The sequence below is a fragment of the Lethenteron reissneri genome, chromosome 68 (assembly GCF_015708825.2).
Source record: "Lethenteron reissneri isolate LAM-NWPU_2019-01 chromosome 68, ASM1570882v1, whole genome shotgun sequence".
NCBI classification, from domain to species: Eukaryota; Metazoa; Chordata; class Hyperoartia; order Petromyzontiformes; family Petromyzontidae; genus Lethenteron; species Lethenteron reissneri.
In genome coordinates, this window is record NC_083846.1 from 2,766,807 (window position 1) to 2,790,028 (window position 23,222).

The 23,222-nt window shown below is 52.6% G+C and overlaps 1 protein-coding gene across 1 annotated transcript in view; it reads left to right on the forward strand.

Annotated features, from left to right (window-relative positions):
* The window catches only part of LOC133360305 (caldesmon-like), a 33,702-nt gene extending 14,961 nt beyond the window's left edge, over nucleotides 1-18,741 (forward strand). The window contains exons 6-12 of the mRNA XM_061578950.1: nucleotides 809-852; nucleotides 1,094-1,160; nucleotides 3,075-3,221; nucleotides 4,144-4,242; nucleotides 6,054-6,152; nucleotides 7,404-7,506; nucleotides 16,596-18,741. Coding sequence (XP_061434934.1) covers nucleotides 809-852; nucleotides 1,094-1,160; nucleotides 3,075-3,221; nucleotides 4,144-4,242; nucleotides 6,054-6,152; nucleotides 7,404-7,506; nucleotides 16,596-16,630 — 594 coding nt within the window. The 3' untranslated portion in view covers nucleotides 16,631-18,741. The remainder of the gene's footprint in view (nucleotides 1-808; nucleotides 853-1,093; nucleotides 1,161-3,074; nucleotides 3,222-4,143; nucleotides 4,243-6,053; nucleotides 6,153-7,403; nucleotides 7,507-16,595) is intronic.
* Nucleotides 18,742-23,222: the final 4,481 nt, after the last annotated feature.

Genomic DNA, 23,222 nt, shown 5'->3' on the forward strand with positions numbered 1-23,222 from the left:
TTCCGTGTTTCATGAAAGACGTAACTTTCATGAAACAATTTTTATTTTTTATTTTACCAGGTAAGACCCCGCTGAGCTGTGTAGCTCTGGATATCACAAATGATATGTCAATAGAGTGGGCTCATTATCATCATCACCATCACGTGGACATTTATAGCAGCACCCAAATAAACTCGCGACGTCGATTCTGAATCTGGAGGGAAAACCTGGAGGGCCCGAATATATATCCACGGGGAGAGAGACACGCAAGATCCATTATACAGCAGGCGTCAGGGTCAGGATCGAACCCACGAACTCCTGTACACCAGGCGAGGTAGTTAACATCTCCTAGCCACCGTGATGATGATGAGAGACACTCAATCTCCAAATATACAGCAGCAGGCGTCAGGGTCGGAATCGAACCCACGACCTCCTGTACAACAGGTAAGGTAGTTAACATCTCCTAGCCACCGTGATGACGATGAGAGACGCAAACTCCATATATACAGCAGCAGGCGTCAGGGTCGGAATCGAACTCACGACCTCCTGTACAACAGGTAAGGTAGTTAACATCTCCTAGCCACCGTGATGATGATGAGAGACGCAAACTCCAAAAATACAGCAGCAGGCATCAGGGTCGGGATCGCACCCACGACCTCCTGTACACCAGGCGAGGTAGTTAACATCTTGACACTGAGTGCCTGCAGAATAACCACAGAGGGGTGGGAGGCGGGGGAGGAGGGTGGGGGGAGGGTGGGGAGAGTGGTGGGGCAGTGGCCCTCGGATGCGAGCCCTAGTGACGTGGAGTTTGCGTGTTGCGCTTTTGCAGATCAGCGACCGATCCGAGTTCCTGAACAAAACGGTGCAGCGGAGGTGAGTGATGTGACCCCCCCCTCGACCCCCTCGTCGTCGTCTCGCACACATTGCCCCCCCCCCCCCCCTTGCGCTACTGCACAACCGAGCTGTACTGGGGCCATGCCAGGGCCACGCTGTGGTGGGGGGGGGGGGGGGGCAGAGGCAACGACAAAATGCCTGCACCGCCGACGACGATCGGTGATGACGAGCTCGGATGAACGACGGGAGGGCCTAACGGCGTTGCAACTCCTGTCCACAGCTACAGCCTCAAGTCGCCACGGCCGATAGCGAAGATCGACACCAAGCTGTACACGAGCGCCGTCGAGGTGAGCGGCCCCTGACGCCAGAGATCGCCCCGTGTCCACAGCTCCACAAAGCGCAGTCCTCCTTTCTCTTTTTCTCATTCTTCTTGTTTTTATTGCTCTTCGTCCTCCTCCTCCCCCTTCCTCCCCCCCCTCCCTCCTCCCCCCTCCCTCCCTCCCTCCCTCCCCCCTCCCTCCCCCCTCTTCCCCCCTCCTCCCCCCTCCTGCTCCCTCCCCCTTCCTCCCTCCCCCCTCTTCCCCCCTCCTCCTCCCTCCTCCTCCCTCCTTCCCCCTCTTCCTCCCCCTTCCTCCTTCCTCCCCCACCTCCCCCCTCCCTCCTCCCCCCTCTCTCCCTCCCTCACTCCCCCCTCCCTCTCCCCTCTTCCCCCCTCCTCCCCCCTCTTCCCCCCTCCTCCCCCCTCCTGCTCCCTCCCCCTTCCTCCCTCCTCCCCCCTCCTCCCCCCCTCCTTCCTCCTCCTCCCTCCTCCTCCCTCCCTCCCCCCTCCCTCCCCCCTCATCCCCCCTCCTCCTCCCTCCTCCTCCAACTGCTGCTGCCTCCTTCGTTCCGCCTGACGACGTCGATCTGGAGGGGCGTTCTTCACTTATTTTCATGGCGGGGGGGGGGGGGGGCGCATAACACATCGTCAGTGTGAGGGCCGCCACACGTTTGAAACCATTGTTGGGTTTGATGGCACGGTGACGTCGGGGGTGTTTTCACACTTGTGTATTGCCGGAGGGCTGCGCAAGATTGCCCGGAGCGGAGTGGTGAGTCATCGCTACTGTGATTATGATGATCATTCTACATTCGTTAGAGATCTCTGTGCGAGTCTACGGGTCTCTGTGAGTCTATGGTTCTCTGTGAGTCTATGGGTCTCTGTGTGAGTCTATGGGTCTCTGTGGGAGTCTATGGGTCTCTTTGCGAGTCTATGGGTCTCTGTGCGAGTCTATGGGTCTCTGTGTGAGTCTGTGGGTCTCTGTGTAAGTCTATGGGTTTCTGCGCGAGTCTATGGATCTCTCTGTGAGTCTATGGGTCTCTGCGCGAGTCTATGGATCTCTCTGTGAATCTATGGGTCTCTGTGTGAGTCTACGGGTCTCTGTGCGAGTCTTTGGGTCTCTGTGCAAGTCTATGGGTCTCTGTGTGAGTCTATGGGTCTCTGTGTGAGTCTATGGGTCTCTGTATGAGTCTATGGGTCTCTTTGCGAGTCTATGGGTTTCTGTGCGAGTCTATGGTTCTCTGTGAGTCTATGGGTCTCTGCGCGAGTATATGTTTCTCTGTGAGTCTATGGGTCTCTGTGTGAGTTGACAGGTCTCTCTGTGAGTCTACGGGTCTCTGTGTGAGTCTATGGGTCTCTGTGTGAGTCTACGGGTCTCTGTGTGAGTCTGTGGGTCTCTGTGTGAGTCTATGGGTCTCTGTGCGAGTCTATGGGTCTCTGTGCGAGTCTATTGGTCTCTGTGTGAGTCTATGGGTCTCTGTGCGAGTCTATGGGTCTCTGTGCGAGTCTATGGGTCTCTCTGTGAGTCTAGGGGTCTCTGTGCGAGTCTATGGTTCTCTGTGAGTCTATGGGTCTCTGCGTGATTCTATGGGTCTCTGTTTGAGTCTATGGGTCTCTTTGCGAGTCTACAGGTCTCTGTGTGAGTCTACGGGTCTCTGTGTGAATCTACGGGTCTCTGTGTGAGTCTACGGGTCTCTCTGTGAGTCTATGGGTCTCTGTGTGAATCTACAGGTCTCTGTGTGAGTCTATGGATCTCTGTGTGAGTCTACGGGTCTGTGGGCTACATGGAAGCACCTGTGCGTCTGTGTGTCTGTGCGTCTGTGCGTCTGTGTGTCTGTGTGTCTGTGTGTCTGTGTGTCTGTGTGTCTGTGTGTCTGTGCGTCTGTGTGTCTGTGTGTCTGTGTGTCTGTGTGTCTGTGTGCGCGTGCTCCGTTGCGCGGTGCAGCAGAGTGCAGTGCGAGGCTCCGGCAGGGTGGTGCGCCCGCTGGCGGTGGAGGTTCCCCTGCCGGCGGACAGCGTGGCGCTCAGGAAGAGCCTCTTCGAGCGCGGCGACGTGGCCTCTCCAACCTCGCCACGTGGCAACCCCACCCGGGTATGGCCCTCCGTGGTCACCTGACGTGCGCGGGGGGGCGGGGGGGGGGGTGGAGGGGGTGCCTTGACACCCCCTCAAAGCTACGAGTTCGGAGGGGGGGGCCCCCTTCCTTGACAACCACCGTGAGATTTGTTTTCAACAACGGGTGTAGAAGAAGACACAAAAACTTACTTAAAATGCGGTTTGAATTATTCGATTTTCTTCTGGAAATGCTTTCGTTGACGTTCCACGTTTTAGTTTAATTTAATTAGACCGTCCATTCATTCGTCACGCACAGTCGGTGAAAGGAGCACAGCTGTCAATGCCTTATCAGTGCCCTACCTTATTAGAGACCAATTCTAGACCTTATTGGTCACCCCGTGCCCCTTATAAAACTCAACGTTCATCCTACAAAGTCCCATCACAAGGGAGAAACACAAACGGATAGACAAACAAAAATGTTTTTGCCCGTATTGAATTGGCTGTACGCCGTATTGACTTGATAACTCAATTTCCCTGTGCCAGAATACGGAGTAAACCGTGTGTCGTCATGTGCCCCCCCTTGGTCTCCGTGCGTATTTTCCTTGTGCGTCTCCTTCGCATCATCTCTGAGCCTCCGCCTGTCCCCACATCTTCCTCCGTGTCTCTCCTGTGTCCCCGCATGTCCCTGTGTGTCCCCTGCACCTCCCCTCTGGCCCTGTGTCTATCCCCTTCACCTCCCCGTGTGTCCCCGTGTGTTCCTGCGTGTCTCCCTTGTACCCCCCCATGTCCCCGTGTGTCCGTGTGTGTGTGTCCTGTACCTCCCCTGTGTCCCCAGGTGTCCATGTGCATCTCCTGTGTCTCTCCTGTGTCCCCGCATGTCCTTGTGTGTGTCCCCTGTATCTCCCCTGTATCCCCGCGTCTCCCTGCGTGTGTCTCATGTTTCTCCCATGTCTCCCCGCAGGACGTGTCGGGTTTGAACGTCGGCATCGCGAGCCGAATCAGCCAGTGGAGCAACAAGAACGAGGAGGGAACCGCTAAGGGGAGCGCCGCCCGTCCCTCCGTACGTAGCTCACGGGGGTACACACACACAGGGGTGCACAAGGGGTACACAGAAGTGCGTGGTGGTACACGGGGATACAGAAGGGGCACCGAGGATCACGCGCAAGTTCAGAGTTGGTACACAGTGTACAGAGAGGGGGGTACCCGCAGGCGTACACCGTGGTACAGACAGGTACACGGGGGACTTGGGGGCACAGAGGAGTGCGTCGTGGTACAGAGACGTACATGGGGGTTATAGAGAAGAGCGTTGAGACTCTTTTCTGAGCCGTACCCTGAGACGCGGCCTGGCTCTGACTCAGCCTCCAACACTCGGGCCTGGTTCAGGCTCCGCCTCCAACACTCGGGCCTGGTTCAGGGTCAGCCACCAACACCAGTGACGATAATCTGAGCCAGTACTAGTGCCGTATGTATAGACAACGGTGGACGGACATGGTGCTGGCCACCTACCCACTTGCGTGCCGTGCCGGCCTTCATCGGTGCCTCCTCGTAAACAGCACTTTCCCAAAACGCCGGTTAAGGCTGCAACGGGGGGCGGGGGGGAGTGGGATCTTTGTCTTTTGTTGGTGTGTGCGGCGTGTCTTCTCTTTCGTCAGATTTGAGAATTTAGCGGGCGAGAGGTGAGAATCTACAACGCCCAAGTGGGGGTTTGACCCTTTCCGTTTGCCTTTTGTTTGTTTATAGCAACAACAAAAATCGCGCGCTTAAAACCCCAACTCTGGCGCCGAGTTAACACGCGCCGCCGGTGAGCATGGGCACGCAAGTTGTTGCGTTACATTTAATTTCGCGAGCTCACCAGGACTGACCCGGTGAGCTTGCCCCAACGTCGGCTTAACGTTGGGGCAACGTCGGCTCGACGTTTGCACCCCCCCCCTTCCCCGCCCCCCAACGTTCCTCGCTTGCTGGGTGACATATCAAAGTGTGCGGTGAGACTAACCCACTGGCCTGCGCACCGTGCACTTGCTGTGTCACCGGGGCGAGGACTTCAAAACCAGGTCAACATTGAGTCGGCCAATCGTCCTCCTGGGGTTGATAAACACCACCACCACCACCACATTGCGGGAAGTTTAACGGTGATAATAATTGGATGGATGGGCTTGCCCCCACCGCCATGAGAACGTGGAATGCCTGCTCGTTTTGAGCAGGGAGACGCACTGCGTGCAAAGTGCACTGCGAGATGCAGTTAATGGGATATTGGTGGTGACGGTGATGACGATGTGACACTCACGACGTTGATGGGGAGAATGTTGGGGACGGTGGCCCCTCTGACGACGATGGTGGTGACGTTGATGATAACGATGTCGTTGATAACGACGATAATGATGACGGTAACGATGATAACGGTGATAACGACGGTGACGACGATGATGACGACGATGGAAGTAATTATATGTGTATAGCGCTTTGCATCAAGGATCTCAAAGCGCTGTACAGGAGCAGCAGGACAATCAGCATAACAATAATATTATAAATACATCTTAAAAACTATTTACTAAATGAACTAAACATTTAATATGTAGAAACGTATGAAAGATTTTAAGGCGCATTTTTTAAATGTCCGCAGACTCAGAGATCCTGATGTCTCGTGATGACAATTTCGATGATGATGATAATGACGTCGATGATGATGACGACGACGATGATGACGATGATGATGATGATGACGACGACGATGATGATGATGACGACGATGATGACGACGATGACGACGATGAAGACGTCGATGATGATGAAGACGTCGACGACAATGAAGACGTCGATGATGATGAAGACGTCGATGACGATGATGACGATCATGTTGATGCTGGTGTGCAGGACATCCGACCGGGTGATGTCTCCACGAAGAAGAGCATCTGGGAAAGTAAGCCGAGCGCTGGCAGCCCACCGGAGAAATCAGCTGCAGCTCCCAGCAAGGTGACTCACTCGCTACTCACTCACTACTCCTCAATCACTACTCACTCGCTGCTCACTCACTCACTACTCACTCGCTACTCACTCGCTACTCACTCGCTACTCACTCGCTACTCGCTCGCTACTCACTCACTACTCACTCACTACTCACTCACTCACTACTCAATCACTAATCACTCGCTACTCACTCACTACTCACTCACTCACTACTCAATCACTAATCGCTCGCCACTCACTCACTACTAACTCACTACTCACTAATCGCTCGCGACTTGCTCATTACTCACTCAGTCACCACTAACTGACTCATTACTCACTCTCGACTCAATCGCTCATTACTCACTCGCTCGCCACTCGATCGCTTGCTACTCACTCACTACTCCTCAATCACTAATCACTCGCTACTCACTCACTACTCACTCACTCACTACTCAATCACTAATCGCTCGCCACTCACTACTCACTCACTACTCACTAATCGCTCGCTACTTGCTCATTACTCACTCGCTCGCCACTAACTGACTCATTACTCACTCGCTCGCCACTCGATCGCTTGCTACTCACTACTCACTCGCTCGCTCACTCACTATTTACTCATTACTCACTCGCTACTCACTCACTCACTACTCACTCACTCACTACTCACTCGCTCACTCACTCACTACTCACTCGCTACTCACTCACTCTTTACTCACTCACTACTCACTCGCTCACTTGCTCACTCGCTCAATCGCTCAATCACTCACTACTCACTCACTACTCAATCGCTCATTACTCAGTCGCTCGCTACTCACTCACTACTCACTCGCTCACTCACTACTCACTCACTACTCACTGTCTACTCAGTCACTACTCACTCGTTCGCCACTCGCTCGCTACTCATTCCTCGCTCACTACTCACTCACTCGCTACTCACTCACTCACTACTCACTCGATCACTCACTACTCACTCACTACTCACTCACTCACTACTCACTCACTCGCTACTGACTCACTACTCGCTCACTCACTACTCACTCACTCGCTACTCACTCACTACTCGCTCACTCACTACTCACTCACTCACTACTCACTCACTCGCTACTCACTCACTACTCACTCACTACTCACTGTCTACTTAGTCACTACTCACTCGCTCGCAACTCGCTCGCCACTCACTCACTCGCTACTCACTCCTCGCTCACTACTCACTCGCTCACTTTCTCGCTCTCACCACTCGCTCACCGCCTTGCCCGCCTGCCCTTCGCTTGGCAGGGCAACCCCAGCGGCAAGCGCTTCAAGTTCGTGATGGTGGCTCCCGGCAAGTACGAGAAGGTCCCCATCGACTCTGCCGCCGGCGACAACCATTTCGCGAACGGTGAGTTGGCGCCACACGGGTCGACTCCGCCACCGGTCCACAGGGGGGCGATCGGGCCGTGGGCCCTGGAAGTAGACAATCACACGCAGCATCGTCGTCATCGTCGTCGTCGTCGGCCACGATCGATCCGATGCTGGAGGGAGGCATGTGGTGGTGGTGGTGGCGGTGGTGGCGGCGGTGGTGGCGGTGGTGGCGGTGGTGGCGGCGGCGGCGGTGGTGGCCGTGGTGGTGGTGATGGCTTGAGAGGAGACGGACGGCGAGGAAAGGGGCGGACGTCGCCGATGCCGTCGGCGACGTGAAGTGTGAGAGTGCGCGTGTGGGGGGTTGAGGCGACCGCTAGTTATCGGGCAGTCGCGGTGTCCGTCATGAAGCGGACGTCCCACTCACAGCGGCAACTGTTCACCGGATATCTTGTGAAGGAAGAGCAAATAGAGCTTGAGAGCTCATCGGATTCCTCCAGTGTGAATAAATAAATGTTTTGATTCTGAACAGACGCAGCTGGTACGACGCGTATTTGCCACGTGGGGGCGCTGTAGTACAACATACAATTGGACATATTGTATTGTTAGGTTTTTTCGGTAAAGTCACGTAGGTAAAAAAATTAAAATTAATAAAAGTAAAATAAAAATAAAATAAAAATTGCACCTGAAGACGGAAGCTTGTGTTGCCTCCGAAACGTCGTGATTTTTATTTAATTTTTTATTATACTTTTATTAATTTTAATTTTTTTTCACCTACGTGACTTTACCGAAAAACCTAAGAATATGAATCCTTGTAGTCACGAAAGCTTCAAATCTAGAATACAATTGGACACGCGCATATATAGAAGAGAGTAGTAGTAATAGGTTTTTACCCTTTGAACTGGTACAAAAACTGACACCTTTATACAAGGCATCATGTTTGCAATAACCGCAACACAAGCAGTCAAAATGCAAACAAAAAGAAACAACTCTGATGATGATAATGATATGCACCGTCCTTGAAGTTGATTGGTCCACACCCGAGACAGCTTTTCTTAGAGCCTAGTCTCCATTGGTGTTGGACCAGATGACGCCAAAAGGCGTACAACTCAAAGACATTTTGACTGCTTGTGTTGTGGTTATTGCAAACATGATTCCTTGTATAAAGCTGTCAGTTTTTGTACCAGTTGAAAGGGTAAAAACCTATCACTATATTTTGCCACTGGAAAAGGAGGTCTCATAGTATAGAAGAAAGTGTTTATTATTTTTATTTAACTCTATATTTTTATTTTACCAAGGTCCACACTGACCTGCTATAATATAACAGCTCTTCTTCAGAAGCGACGTGGCTATCACATCAACATGGATGTTTTGCCGGGTTGATCGCCGCGTCGATTGATTCGCAATCGACCCACGGACCGATGTATCCCATCGGTCAGCAAAGCGTCGTGTGACTACGGCTCTCGTGTATTCATATTTTTGATTGGCTGATATCGGCACGATCGGCGATTCCGTCGCAGTCCGTTTTTTTTAGGCGACCGGGTAATGAGTGCTCTCCCCCTTGGCCCAAAGATCTAAATAAATATTCGGATTCTCGTATTTATCGGACCGATACGCCGCGCGTGAGCGACCGCGCGCGGCGTGCATCATTATAAATACGCCACGGATGTCGCCTGGCACGGCAACTCGCAAAACGCGCGCGAGAGCGACGGATTATTTGCGTCGCGCTAAGACTTCGATGTTGTTCAGCACAATGTGATACTGCAGTGGGGGCAGGCGGGGGGGGCACGCGGTGGGGGGGGGCAGGCGGGGGGGGGGGTAGCGGTAACGCGGCCCCGACGCAGCTTTGCACGGCGGGAAGTCGAAATTGCGCACGTGCACGCGCACGCGGCACGCACGTGGCACGCATTCGCACACACGCATGCACACAAACACGCGCATGTGGCACGCATTCGCACACACACACGTATGTGCACACACGCGCACACGCACACACACATGCACACACACACACAAACACGCGCACACACAAACAAACACACGCATGCGCACGCACACAGACGCACGCTCCGGTAATCGGATCGACGGTCGACGACGTTCGATCGGCGGCAGTGCCGATGCCGGTGGGGCGACCGCGACGCCGAGCGACGATTCCCCCCCCCCACCCCCTTCCCACCCCCCCCGCGGTGTTCCCGCAGCCACTCTGGAAGCCGTGGCTCTGGACGAGAGAGGGACGCGGGCGAGGGGTAAAAATAACCCGCGGTGGTGGTGGTGGTGGTGGCGGTGGCGGTGGCGGCGGTGGTGGCGGGGGTGGCGGTGGTGGGGGTGGTGGGGAGCGGTGGTGGTGGTGGGGAGCGGTGGTGGTGGGGAGCGGTGGTGGTGGTGGTGGCAGCGGCGGTGGTTGTGGCGGTGGTGGTGGGGAGCGGTGGTGGCGGTGGTGGTGGCGGTAGTGGTGGTGGTGGGAGTGGTGGTGCAGCGGTTAGCGCCGCGCTTCGCTCCGAACCTGGCAACCCGGGTTCGATTCCCGCTCACGGCCACCACCCAGTGACGATCATCTGAACCGGTCCTGGGCCTCCCCCTAGGTAGACTCGGCCTCAAATGAGTACCTGGGTGCTGTGTGTAGTAAAATCATCGCCAGTAGGGAGACAAAGGCGGCCGGGCGCGGTGCTGGCCACCCACCCCCTCGTGTGCCGTGCCGGCCTTTATAGGTGCTCGTTAACAGCACTTGCCCCAGCAGTCTGCGAAGGCTACACGGGGGATCTTTGTCATTGTTTTGTGTTACAATTAAACGGCCCTTAAGCCAAATTGCCCAGTCAAACTACGTTGAAACATACAACTTGCGGATTAGCTGTCCTTAAATATACACTTGAAGGATTTTCACGAGTTCCTTTCATGGTACTGCTTGCTGGTGGTGGTGATGCTGGTGGTGGCGGTGGTGGTGGTGGCGGTGGTGGTGGTGGTACTGGTGGTGGCGGTGCTGGTGGTGGCGGTGGCGGTGGTGGCGGTGCTGGTGGTGGTGGCGGTGCTGGTGGTGGTGCTGGTGGTGGCGCTGCTGGTGGTAGCGGCGGTGGCGGTGGTGGCGGTGCTGGTGGTGGTGGCGGTGCTGGTGGTGGCGGTGGTGACAGTGGCGGTGGTGGCAGTGGTGACAGTGGCGGTGCTGGTGGTGGTGGCGGTGCTGGTGGTGGCGGTGGTGGTAAGCCACGTGGGCCCGCGCTCGATTGCGCGTTAACGAGTGAACAAGAGAGAGGGGGGAGAGAGAGAGACAAGGGAGAGAGAGAGTTGAGAGAGGGGCTAGAGACAGGAGGAGGAGAGAGGGACATAAAGGAGGAGAGACGGAGAGATGGGGGGATAGACAGGGGGAGGAGGAGAGATGGGGAGAAACTGAGGAGAGAAATAGAAAAGCAAAAGAAATAAAAAAGATAAGAAAAAGTGCTGATAAAAAAAATAAAAAAAATCTAAAAGTGAAAAAAGTAGAGAATCAAAAGCAAAAAAAGAGAGAGGGGAGAGACGGGGGGGAGAGAGAGACAGGGGAGAGTGAGAGAGAGAGTGAGAGAGAGAGTGAGTGAGAGAGAGTAAGAGAGAGTGTGAGTGAAAGTGAGAGTGAGTGAGAGAGTGAGTGAGTGAGAGTGAGAGAGAGTGAGTGAGAGAGAGAGAGTGAGTGAGAGTGAGTGAAAGAGTAAGAGAGAGTGTGAGTGAGAGAGAGTAAGAGAGAGTGTGAGTGAAAGTGAGAGTGAGTGAGAGAGAGAGTGGATGCTGTCAGCTGCCATCCATGCTGCAGCCAAACTCCCCCCAGGGATGTCCTGCTGCTCGAGGCATCTGCCGCTGGGACATCCTGGACGAGCTCAATGTTTCCAAACGTCGCCGCGGCGCGCGACGGTATCGTCTGTCTCTCGCGCCGTGCCGGGGTGGGGGCTGGGGGGGGTTAGAGCGATGTGGGGGGGGGGGGGGTGGCGGCGTTTTTTGTGTCGCTGCGTGCCGCTGAGCAGCTGCGAGCGGGCGAGAGCCGTGAGTGCGTGAGCGAGCGAGCGAGCGAGTGGATGATTGATTGAGTGAGCGAGCAAGTGAATGATTGAGTGACCGAGCGAGTGATTGAGTGAGCGAGTGACCGAGCGAGTGCATGATTGTGAATGTCTCTCGGTCTCTGTGTGAGTCTATGGGTCTCTGTGTGAGTCTGTGGGTCTCTGTGTGAGTCTATGGGTCTCTGTGTGAGTCCATGGGTCTCTGTGTGAGTCTGTGAGTCTCTGTGTGAGTCTGTGGGTCTCTGTGTGAGTCTGTGGGTCTCTGTGTGAGTCTGTGAGTCTCTGTGTGAGTCCATGGGTCTCTGTGTGAGTCTGTGGGTCTCTGTGTGAATCTATGGGTCTCTGTGTGAGACTATGGGTCTCTGTGTGAGACTGTGGGTCTCTGTGTGAGTCTGTGGGTCTCTGTGTGAGTCTGTGGGTCTCTGTGTGAGTCTGTGGGTCTCTGTGAGTCTGTGAGTCTCTGTGTGAGTCCATGGGTCTCTGTGTGAGTCTATGGGTCTCTGTGTGAGTTTGGGTCTCTGTGTGAGTCTCTGGGTCTCTGTGTGAATCTATGGGTCTCTGTGTGAGTCTGTGGGTCTCTGTGTGAGTCTCTGGGTATCTGTGTGAGTCTACGGGTCTCTGTGTGAGTCTGTGGGTCTCTGTGCGAGTCTGTGGGTCTCTGTGTGAGTCTGTGGGTCTCTGTGTGAGTCTGTGGGTCTCTGTGTGAGTCTACGGGTCTCTGTGCGAGTCTGTGGGTCTCTGTGTGAGTGCGCGTCCCAACGGCGTCATCCCCCCGCGTGGCACATTAGCACCAAATCAATCACAGTGCGCAGCGGTAGACAGAATGTTCACTGCGCGGACGATTAACCGGGCGGTCAGTACGTCCATCCCATGCCCCCCACCACCTCCATGCCTCTCTTTGTTGGGGGGAGGGACTGGTTTCTTGTTTCAAATTGCTGTGTGTGCGGCATGTTGAACTTCTTTCGTGTTGTACATAGCCAGCTGTGCTAATCGGAGGTGCCGGGGAGTGGGCAAGGACTATGGGTGTCTGCATGAGTCTATGGGTCTTTGTGCGAGTCTATGGGCCTCTGTGTGAGTCTATGGTCTCTGTGTGTGTCTATGGGTCTCTGTGTGTGTCTATGGGTCTCTGTGTGAGGCTATGGTCTCTGTGTGTGTCTATGGGTGTCTATGTGAATCTATGGGTGTCTGTGTGAGTCTATGGGTCTCTGCGTGAGTCTATGGGTCTCTGTGTGAATATATGGGTGTCTGTGTGAATCTATGGGGTTCTGTGTGAATCTATGGGTGTCTGTGTGAGTCTATTGGTCTCTATGTGAGTGTATGGGTCTGTGTGTGTGTCTGGGTCTTTGTGTGAGTCTATGAGTCTCTGCGTGAGTCTGAGTCTCTGCGTGAGTCTATGGGTCTCTGCGTGAGTCTATGAGTCTCTGCGTGAGTCTATGGGTCTCTGCGTGAGTCTATGTATGTACTGTATGTTGAACTTCTTTCACACCGTACGTAGCCAATCGTTGCTAATCGGATGTTGCCGGGGGGTAGGGAATGGATGAAGGCCCACCGTGCCCCCCTCTACCCCCCGCCAGAGATGTGGTGGCACATTCGGGGCGACTAGGTGGCAGGAGGTTTACAGAGCCCCCCCCCCCCCCTTGTCTGTTTGCCCGTTAGAAGTGGCACCCCCCCCCCCCCCCCCCCCCCCCCCACTGATGCTCAAGGCAAACATTTCGTGGGGCCAAACCATGGCACCATTATGAGTCAAAGGTCACAAACGGGTTTTGATTCCTTACCCGTACCCGGCCGCACCAGGGTCGCAAATGGGTACCCGTACCCGGCCGTACCCGTACCCTACCCGGCCGGGTACGGGTATCGGGTACCCGGTTGCGACCTCTGTTATAAGTATAGTTTTGGTGGTCTGTGCCTCACGCACACCTGACCACTCCGTAGCGCTGCGTGTAACGCCACCGGCTTGGCTACGCGGATTTCCATGCAATTTTTGTTCATATAAAAGGCGTATTATTCTTCCTTAATTACACTGGTCAACAAAAAAAACACATTTTTTTCTGGCCTGGACTTTTGCAGCTGTTTTAGACTAATTTCAGGGTGCCGATTCCAAATCTGATCTCAGATTTGCTCTATCACATCTCATTGTTATGCTATCGGCATACCCCATTTTCATTGATTTTACCCGAAATTAGCTCTGTCACTTATGATTGCAAATTGTTGCGAGTCAGTGGCTGATTTTGTGTTAAAATATGGTACTGTATTTTAGGATAGTGTGCTTATAATATCATTTTATGTAGATATCCACGATTTATCTAATATTTTTCTTCTGCAGTTTTTATTGAAAATGCAATATTTGATATCTCAAAAACCTGATGTGATAGACAAAAACTGATGCCAGATTTGGAATCGGCACCCCAAAATTACATTAAAACCGTTGGAATACCTCATGCCAGAAAAAGTGTGTTGACCAGTGTTATGAGTTTGTTACAAGAATAATCAATTTTCTCCAAAAAGAATATGCCCAGCGGCGCTTTGGGTAAAAGCCAAGTTGCATGCCTCTTGCATTTCGTGTTGCATCTTTGCGTTTTGCCCACCACGATTACGGAACAATAACAATTAATAAAGAATCTACCCGGTTAATTCTTGACTTAAAGCTTTCGTGGCTGCAGGAATTCGTGTTCCTGGGTCTTTCGGTAAAGTCACGTAGATAGGTTCAAAGAAAATAACCAAAAAGAAAACAAAAATCTGCGATGTTTCGATCGCAACACAAGCTGGTCGTCTTCAGGAAAAGTGTGGAAACGTCGTTTTTTTCGTTATTTTTTCTTATTTTATTTGAACCTATCTTACGTGACTTTACCAAAAGACCCAGGAATACTCGGTTAATATTTGTGCGTGACAATGGTTTTTTTTTTGTTTCCACCTGAGCGACTTTTGGCCCGCGCTTACGGTTTAAACATTTCTTAAAATTCACGTCAATTCAGCAAATTAGTTTTTATGTAAAAGCGAGCTTCTGCTCACATTTTGTAGCGAAAATTTATGAACGTTAATGAACACCGGCCCTGTCCTTCCGGTTTATAAATGGTTAATCTTTTTGTATTCACATCGATACAGAATCCAGTAAGTCGGTACTTATAATTCTAGATGTGAAGCTTTCGTGACTGCAAGGATTCATACTCTCAGGTTTTTTCGGTAAAGTCACGTAGGTAAAAATAAATAATAATAAATAAAAATAATGGAAATAATAGAACTAAAATTATTATTTTAATTATATTATTTCTATTATTTTAATTTTAATTTTTTTATTTTTACCTACGTGACTTTACCGATTAAACCTGATAGTAAAGTACTTATAATAATTAAATCACTCCTGCAACCAACACAATGGTTTATATTTGGATATTCCCGCTCACATTCGCAACCAACACAATGGTTTAGGTTTTTATATTCACTCTCGCATGCGAGGAAAAAATGTAAGTTTGGGGAAAATCAAAATTTGAATTGAAGCATAGTTTGTGTACTTTCTTCCTGATAGAAAGGGTAACTCAAACGGCTCTTAGAACGCTACAATAGCGGTCATTTACAGTCGTCATTCTTAATATACAGATTTGTCACGAGTTAATCTCGGAGTAAATTCCATTCAGTGCGTCAAGTCGCTCATTTAGATTTCATTCCGATGAATCCAGAAGAGTCTGCAGACGAAAGAAGGCGCCGGTTAAACGGAGAGATGGCGTCATCGGCATAGTCAAGACACACTGGATCATTTGCGGCATGAATATGCCCGTCACGTAACGGGAAATTACACTTTTTAATAATAACAAGAGTAAATAATGGATTCAGGCCCTGTGAATCTACTGCTGGGATGGCTATCATCGGCTCAGGGTTAGGGGTAGTGACCGTGGCTAGCGGGTCGCGTGGGGCACGGTGGGGCATGATGCACCCGGGGTGGCTCGGGGTGAGGTGGGGTCTCCGTACCGCCCGGCGCTCGGGCGCGACCTTGACACGAGGCGAGCGCCAACGCTGTCCGTGCCGAGTGAGGCCTCCTCCCAGGGGCACGAGCGGAGGCGCGGGCACGGGGCGGGGAGGGGCGGGGAGAGATCCTAGCCGTGCCTTTGCTTCTAACGGCACCGCGAACAACACGGCCACGCCAACAGCACCGTCACTTCCATTAACATCACTAACAACACCACCAACGCCACCGCTAACAACACCAACGCTGCCACCAACAACACCGCCACCACCGCTAACGCCACTAACATTACCAACAACACCACCAATGCCACCACTAACAACGCCAACACCAACAACACCGTCACCACCACTAACGCCACTAACATTACCAACAACACCACCAATGCCACCACTAACAACGCCAACACCAACAACACCGTCACCACCACTAACGCCACTAACATCACCAACACCACCAACAACAACACCACCAACACCACCAACACCACCAACGCCACCGCTAACAACACCAACGCTAACACCAACAACACCGTCACCACCGCTAACGCCACTAACAACACGGCTATCAACACAACCAACACTACCACCGACACCATCTCCCTACCACCAACCAACAATGCCAATACCACCCCCCCCCACCATCCCCCATCCATCAATACGACCACGTGGTGGCCACTCTGTGCGGCGTCTGTACGCGGCTCTCACCGCCATCGTCCATCGGTGTTCACGCTCGGCCGTCGGATGAAGAGGGCGGTCAACGCATCGTCACGCGGCGCTTTCGGATGCGCTCCTGCGGCCGTCTGGAACGCTCTTCCCTTCCGATATTAGGCAGCCACTTGGAGCCGTGCCACTTTTAAATGTCGATTGAAAACTCGGTTATTTCGTTTTAGTTAGTTGTCCTTCCCCCGCACCTCCGATTAAGCACGGTTGGCTACGTAGGGCGCGAAAGAAGTTGAACGTACACATAGGGTGGTGTTGGTGCAGCATTGGATTGATCGTGGCTACCGGTGAACCCGGCGTTGACCTTTAACCCGGCGTTGACCTTTAACCCGGCGTTGACCTTTAACCCGGCGTTGACCTTTAACCCGGCGTTGACCTTTAACCCGGCGTTGACTTTTAACCCTGCTGTGCCTTCTGTCTGTGTCCCCAGGAGGAGGCTCGGAGCACGAGGAGAGCGAGCAGTAGCCGGGCCACGGCGAATGTGCCCCACACACTACTCGCAGAGCGCAGAGGTCGATGGAGAGGGGGCTGACGGACGGATACAGGGACATACACGCGGATGGACAGACGAACTCTTGGACAGACACACAGACGGGCGCACCGACGCACGGACACGCGGACACACACGTGGACTGGCACACAGACGAACACATGGACAAATACACGGGACAGGTGAAAGGACGGAGCGTTTGGCCGTGCGTGAATTTCCCAGCGGCTGCCTTCCACTCCAGTCGTCGAGGCCCCCCCCCCCCCTCTCCCCGAGTCGTCGGAGTCCGTGCGTCGGCTGGTTTACGCCGCATCTGTGGGCTGATGGTTGGGAGGTGGCACGTGGGTGGACCAATGGTGGACCATGGTGGACCACGATGGACCATGATGGACCACGCTTGACCACGCTTGACCACGGTGGCTGGCGTTGAAACCCCCACCCAGCTCATTGTCTGCTCCCAGTCCGGTCGTCAAGGACTTGTAGCTGTTAATGTCGCGCTAACAACATCAACAACAACGACGATAATGTTGACGGTGAGCCACTCCGTCACGTATCCGACTCGCTGGGGAGGCTCGGGGCGGATGTGTGAACACCGGTATAAAACAACGGCACGCAACGGCCAGCACGTACCGGTGGGGGTTGCTGGGCAAAAAATGAATGCGGTGTAAAAAAAAAACTGCTCCGAACTTTGCCGTTTATTATCTCGCGAACGTACGTCCATGTGTTGAACTTCTTTCGCACCGCGCGTAGCCAAACCGCGCTCTTATCGCAGGTGCGGCGGGGGGTTGGGGGGGCATGGCGACAAGCTGGAGACAAAAAAATCAGTTCTCAAGGAATGAGTTGTAACGGGTAGGCTTTCGGGACCAAAATTGATGATCGTGTACATCTGGCTGCCGCCTGATGATGCCGGTTGTACTTCCTGGCGAAACGTGGAAAATGTTGTGGATTTGCTCCCCAACACACAACTGGTTTAGTGCTGTACTAGTGACGAATCGGCAAGTTCTGTTTACGTGACAACCGTTACTAGTTGTGCTGTGTCGGGGGGGGGGGGGTGGTGGCGGGTTTAACGACACAACATTGATATTTTGCGCGATCTAACCCGCCAAGAACGACGACCTGTATCGCTAAAGAAACGAGTGTGTCAATCGAGACGGCGATTGAAACGTTGCGTAAGCTCACAGTGGCTTCCGAGTATTGGAAGGGGAGAGACGGGCCACAGAGGCGCATCCGAAAGCGCCGCTCGATGACGCGACAACCGGCGGCTCGGCCAAAACCCCCGCTGCCGCTGCTGCTGCTGCTGCTGCTGCCCGCTGTCGCTGCGGTGATGGTGACCCCGGAGTGTCACGTGGTGGCGTTTTTGTTTGGTTTGTTTTCGCTCTCCTTGACGAGATCGGCGGTGGCGAGGTATCACGGTTCATTTTGCGTCCAGGCGCTTTGTGCGCGTGTGTGCGTCCAGGCGCTTTGTGCGCGCGTGTGTGCGTGTGTGTGTACGTGTGCGTGCGTGTGTGTGTCTGTGCGTGTGTGTGCGCGTGTATGCGTGTGTGTGTGTGCGTGTGTGTGTGTGTGCGCGTGAGCGGCGAGACGGTCGGTGCGGATTTGCGGAGAGCGTCCGTTGGAGGATCGACGCCGCCGCCGCCTCCTACAGCATCGTCATCTTTCTCCTGCTGCTGCATGGAATCCGATGAGCCGTGAAGCTCTTCTGTTTTCCACGGACGCCCCCCCCCCCCACCCCACCCCCCCCTCGTCACGCGCTGTGGGTGGTTGATCAGCCAGCGGGGGGGCGGGGGGGATATTGTGACGTTGCATTCTTACGTAGCTCCTTCGTGTGCTCTCTCTTAATTGGTGGGGGGGGGGGGGTCGCGAATGTATCTGCCCGTGCGATGTATTTGTCCGGTTGGCTTTGGTGGTGGGGGGGGGGTGGTGATGGGGGAGGAGGCGCGTGGTTGCTGGGTCTCTCTCGTGCTTAGGGCGATCGACGTCGCGCATTCACGCAAACTTAAATTTCGATTTAAAGCTTTCGTGACTGCAGGGATTCATCTTCTTGGTTCTTTCGGTAAAGTCACGTAGAAGGGAAGTAATAAAATAATAAAAATAAAACATAATAAAACAATTCTCACGACGTTTCGGCCACAACGCAAGCAGCCGTCCTCAGGTGACGGACCTGGTTTTCACCTGAGGACGGCTGCTTGCGTTGTGGCCGAAACGTCGTGAGAATTGTTTTATTATGTTTTATTTTTATTATTTTATTACTTCCCTTCTACGTGATGACTTTACCGAAAGAACCAAGAAGATCACGCAAACTTGTCCCTCCCGCGCGTTCCGAATCGTCCGTTTGGCGCTTCACGGTTCCCGGTTGTAAAAGCGCGGTGGCCGCCAGCTCCACGCCCGGCGTCGTTCACGAGCGCCGTCAAGTCTATATCGGCTTCGGGGACAGATTATTTTTAAGACTCGATCTCGGCAACAATGATTACAAAAGCCATTACGTGGGACCGTCGCGCTTGATGTGTAAACAGTTTAAGAAGAAATTAGCCCAGCGGGTAGTAGCGGCGGCGGCGGCGGCGGCGGCAGTAGCCGGTGCCAATCGGCAGCCAGACGCGCGTGGCCCACTTACTCCGGGAGACTTTCCATCGTATCGCGTTGCTTCTCACGCTCTTTCTCTCTCTCGCGCTCTCTGCCCCCCCCCTCCGCTCTCAGCACGTTCAAGTTTGTCCCGCAACACTTTTGGCTGTCTGGCTGAACCCGCCCCGAGTGTGGTCGACTCGACGGCGGAGGGACTTGGGCCCCTTTTACCGAATTCTCTGAAATGCCACGAACTTTTTTTGGGGGGCCACTTGTCGTTTTTATTCTTAACGGACGACACCCCGGTGGGCACAGTTGGCCGTGGTTGTCACGTGACCCCCTCCTCCCCCTCCCAGTACAATGAATAACATGGCCCTGTGGTCCCATAAGGGGGGGGACGTGGGTGCAGTTCCACCGCCTGCGCACTCGACAGCTAAGCCGCTGGACGACGCGCAGCGCCATCTCTCCGCGTGTCCCAGTGCCGACCGCTGCTTCAGGTTTCCCCTCGCTCGGTGCGATTTCGCTGCCGCGCGAACCTATCCGTTTTGTTTCCCCCCCCCCCTCCATTTCGCCACCCCCAAATATCGCCATGCCGCGCGGTTCGAAAGTCACTCGGCACGCGGTGGCTAATGCGGTCGAAACGTTGGGGACAGGGTCGCACCCTCCGATTTGAGCGCACGTTTGGCCGCGTTACGGTGGAGAGCGAAGTTCTAGGTGCATACCGACGACACGCGCTCCTGCGAGTGGTCCGGCTCGTTCCCGTTTCGGCTTTTCCCCTCTTCTGCTTGGCCACCGGCTCCTAAATTCGCCTCCCAGTTCGTCGGCGCGTGAACGTCGCACGCGCGTTGAACTCGCGCGTGCATCTGTCTCTGCGCTTGCGATGTGTGTCTCGTGTGTGTGTGTGTGTCTGCGTGCTTGCGTGTCTCTGTGAACGTGCATGTGTTTGCGCGTGTGTCTGTGAACCTGTGCGTGTCTCTCTGAACGTGTCTCTCTCCCTCTGTGTCCTTGTGTGTGCGCACGCACGGGGATTATGATTGACTTCATATTTCACTGTCCCGTAATAGAATCCACATCCACCCATCCTATCCACTCGCCCCCTAAACATCAGCACCCCCTCCCTCCTTTGCCTTCTCCCCCCCCTGGTCCCCCCCTCCCCCCACCATCCTCCTCCTCCTCCACCACCGTCCCACCCGTGCCCTTCATGGCGGCTCTAAGGGAGCAGGGGATGGGGGCCATTATTTTTTTTTATTTTTGGGACCCCCCTTTTTTTAACGCCGCCCTTTTTTGATCTATCGAGAGCGGCTATTTATGTGTGCGCGCCTCTTATAACCCGGCTATAGGTTGGTGGAAGAAATGCTACTATTGTGGGGGTGGTGACGCGACCAATCCAGCGGGTTCTTTTTCCTCTTCTTGAACTCCAAACCTCTTTGTTTGTACCTCTCCCCCCCCCCCACGCCCCCCCCCACTGGCAACAACCGAAGCCGTACCTGGGCCGTACAGAGTCTCGTAGCCCGGTGTAGCCGGGTTTTTCAATCGGTTTTTCCTCACTCGGCGACGTCGCAGCCGCACGCGAACAAGGCGCGTGCGGGTGACGGGGTTCGCTCGCAGCGTCACCCATTGACGTCACAAGCAATGGTCGTGTCATTGGGCCTGGCCTTGCTTGGACCTGGGGCGAAGCTAGATGCATTAACCCTTTGCCATTTCCGATGACGTACGTCATAAAAAAAAATTAGTATTTGCTTCCTATTTCGTTACGATGAAGTACGTGTAGGGTTCGTCTTTGGTTCTTTCGGTAAAGTCACGTATAAAATAATAAATATCTTTATACGTGACTTTACCGAAAGAACCAAAGAATAATTCCTGCAGTCACGAAAGCTCCAAAAGTACGTGTAAGGTGTACGAATGTGGAGAAAAACTAAAATAAAATAACTTCCGACCTGAAGACGTACTGATACAGTGATTCAATTTTAGTTATTTAATCCACAAGGCCCTGCGGGGGAAGTGCGTGTCGGCACAGTTTTTGGCCAGCTATCGTAGAGTGACGGTCGAGACGCTACGGTTCTCTGCGGTGAGTGCAGAGAGAAAATTAACGCTGAATCGCTTGCGCGCGTTTCGAGGTTCAGCGGTGAACGGAACACCCAAAACACCCTGCAACTTGCAGGCATCTCGGAATGGTAAAGGGTTGAAAGGTTTGAAAGGAGGCCAGTGTAGCACTGCTCTGCACGGAGAATAGTGGAAAACGTACCCGTACACCGTGCTCGCTCGGCTCGGATGTGGCAGTGGAAAGAGGGGGCTACTGGGTCGGGGAGTGGCTTTTATTACCTTTGATGAAAAAATATTGTGTTTAACAAACAAAAAAAGTATAATGTACGGTAGTTTATATCAACAGGGGCTTAGCTTCTTATTCTCATGAGGTTTTCTCTTTACGCGTTTTTTTTTGTTATTTGTCGGCGTTGTTGTTAATTATAATTCGCCTGTTCGTTTGTAAACCCGCCGTGAATCGATCGCACTGTCGCCTAAGATTGATCGCGTCTTACCTTGGGAGCAACTTTGGAAAGCAAGGAAATAAATAAAATGCATAGACACTTCCGAGCGAAGTAAAATAAAAACGATTTTAAAACATATTACCCCTTCCCTGCTCACCCACCCCTCTTAAAGTTTCCTCAAATAAAGATGCCTTACTTAATGTCACGAGTGAACGCCATTTTTTAAGAAGCCTGTTGTAGGCCACAACAACAACAAAACCCCCATCCAACTTCTAGATTTGAAGCTTTCGTGACTGCAAGGATTCATACTCTTAGTTCTTTCGGTAAAGTCACGTAGGTAAAAAATGAAATTAATAAAAATAAAAATAATTGTATTGTTTTTATTTTTTTATTAATTTTTATTTCATTTTTTACAGTGATTTTTTTTATTTTAATTTCATTTTTTACCTACGTGACTTTACCGAAAGAACTAAGAGTATGACCCCTTCCAACTTCTCATGGAAACTGAGATACATTGAGATTCGATCGCAACCGAAAAAACTCACCCGATGTTATGGACACGGCGTGCATGGCTTGGCCAATCGGGAGGTAGAACAAGTCCTCACTGAACGGTGCTTAGCAGGACCTGAAAGGGGATTGGTTTTAATGATAGAATATAGTATTGTCATCAGTATGACATACGTATACCAAGTTTTCAGTCGATACTACATTGAGAAGTGGGTTACAATTGAGTTACAAGATTTGAAGATACGACAACAACAACAGAGTGAGTTAATTAAAGCGCGTATAAAGAATGTTTAAAAATATTTTATTTTAATGATAGAATATAGTATTGTCATCAGTATGACATAAGTATACCAAGTTTGCAGTCGATACGACATTGAGAAGTGGGTTACAATTGGGTTACAAGATTTGAGGATACAACAACAGAGTCAGTTAAATGAAAGCGTGTAATAACAAAGCCCTCTGATTGGTAACTTAACTGGGCCTGAAAGGGGATTGGTTAGAGGCAGGGAAATTGAAGGGGATTGGAATAGAAATACAAAATGGAAAGAACGGGAAAACGGAGGGTGATTGACAGGGATGGACGGTTGGAATCCATGAGGAAAAGTGGGAGGGTGATGGGCTGTAGGGAAAAGCGGGTTCAGGAACTTTCGAGAAAGATGGCTGAAGGGTATACTCTTAGTTCTTTCGGTAAAGTCACGTAGGTAAAAAATTAAATTCATGCACCACTTGATGCAGCAAATCTGGCTGTGACGGTCCCACCCGATGACGGAGACTTGTGTTGCCTCCGAAACGTCGTGATTTTTATTTTATTTTTCTTAATTTCAATTTCATTTTTTACCTACGTGACTTTACCGAAAGAACTAAGAGTATGAATCCTTGCAGTCACGAAAGCTTCAAATCTAGAAAACGGAGGATGATTGACAGGGATGGACGGTTGGAATCCGTGAGGAAAAGTGGAAAGGTGATGGGCTGTAGGGAAAGCGGGTTCAGGAACCTTCGAGAAAGATGGCTTGAGGGG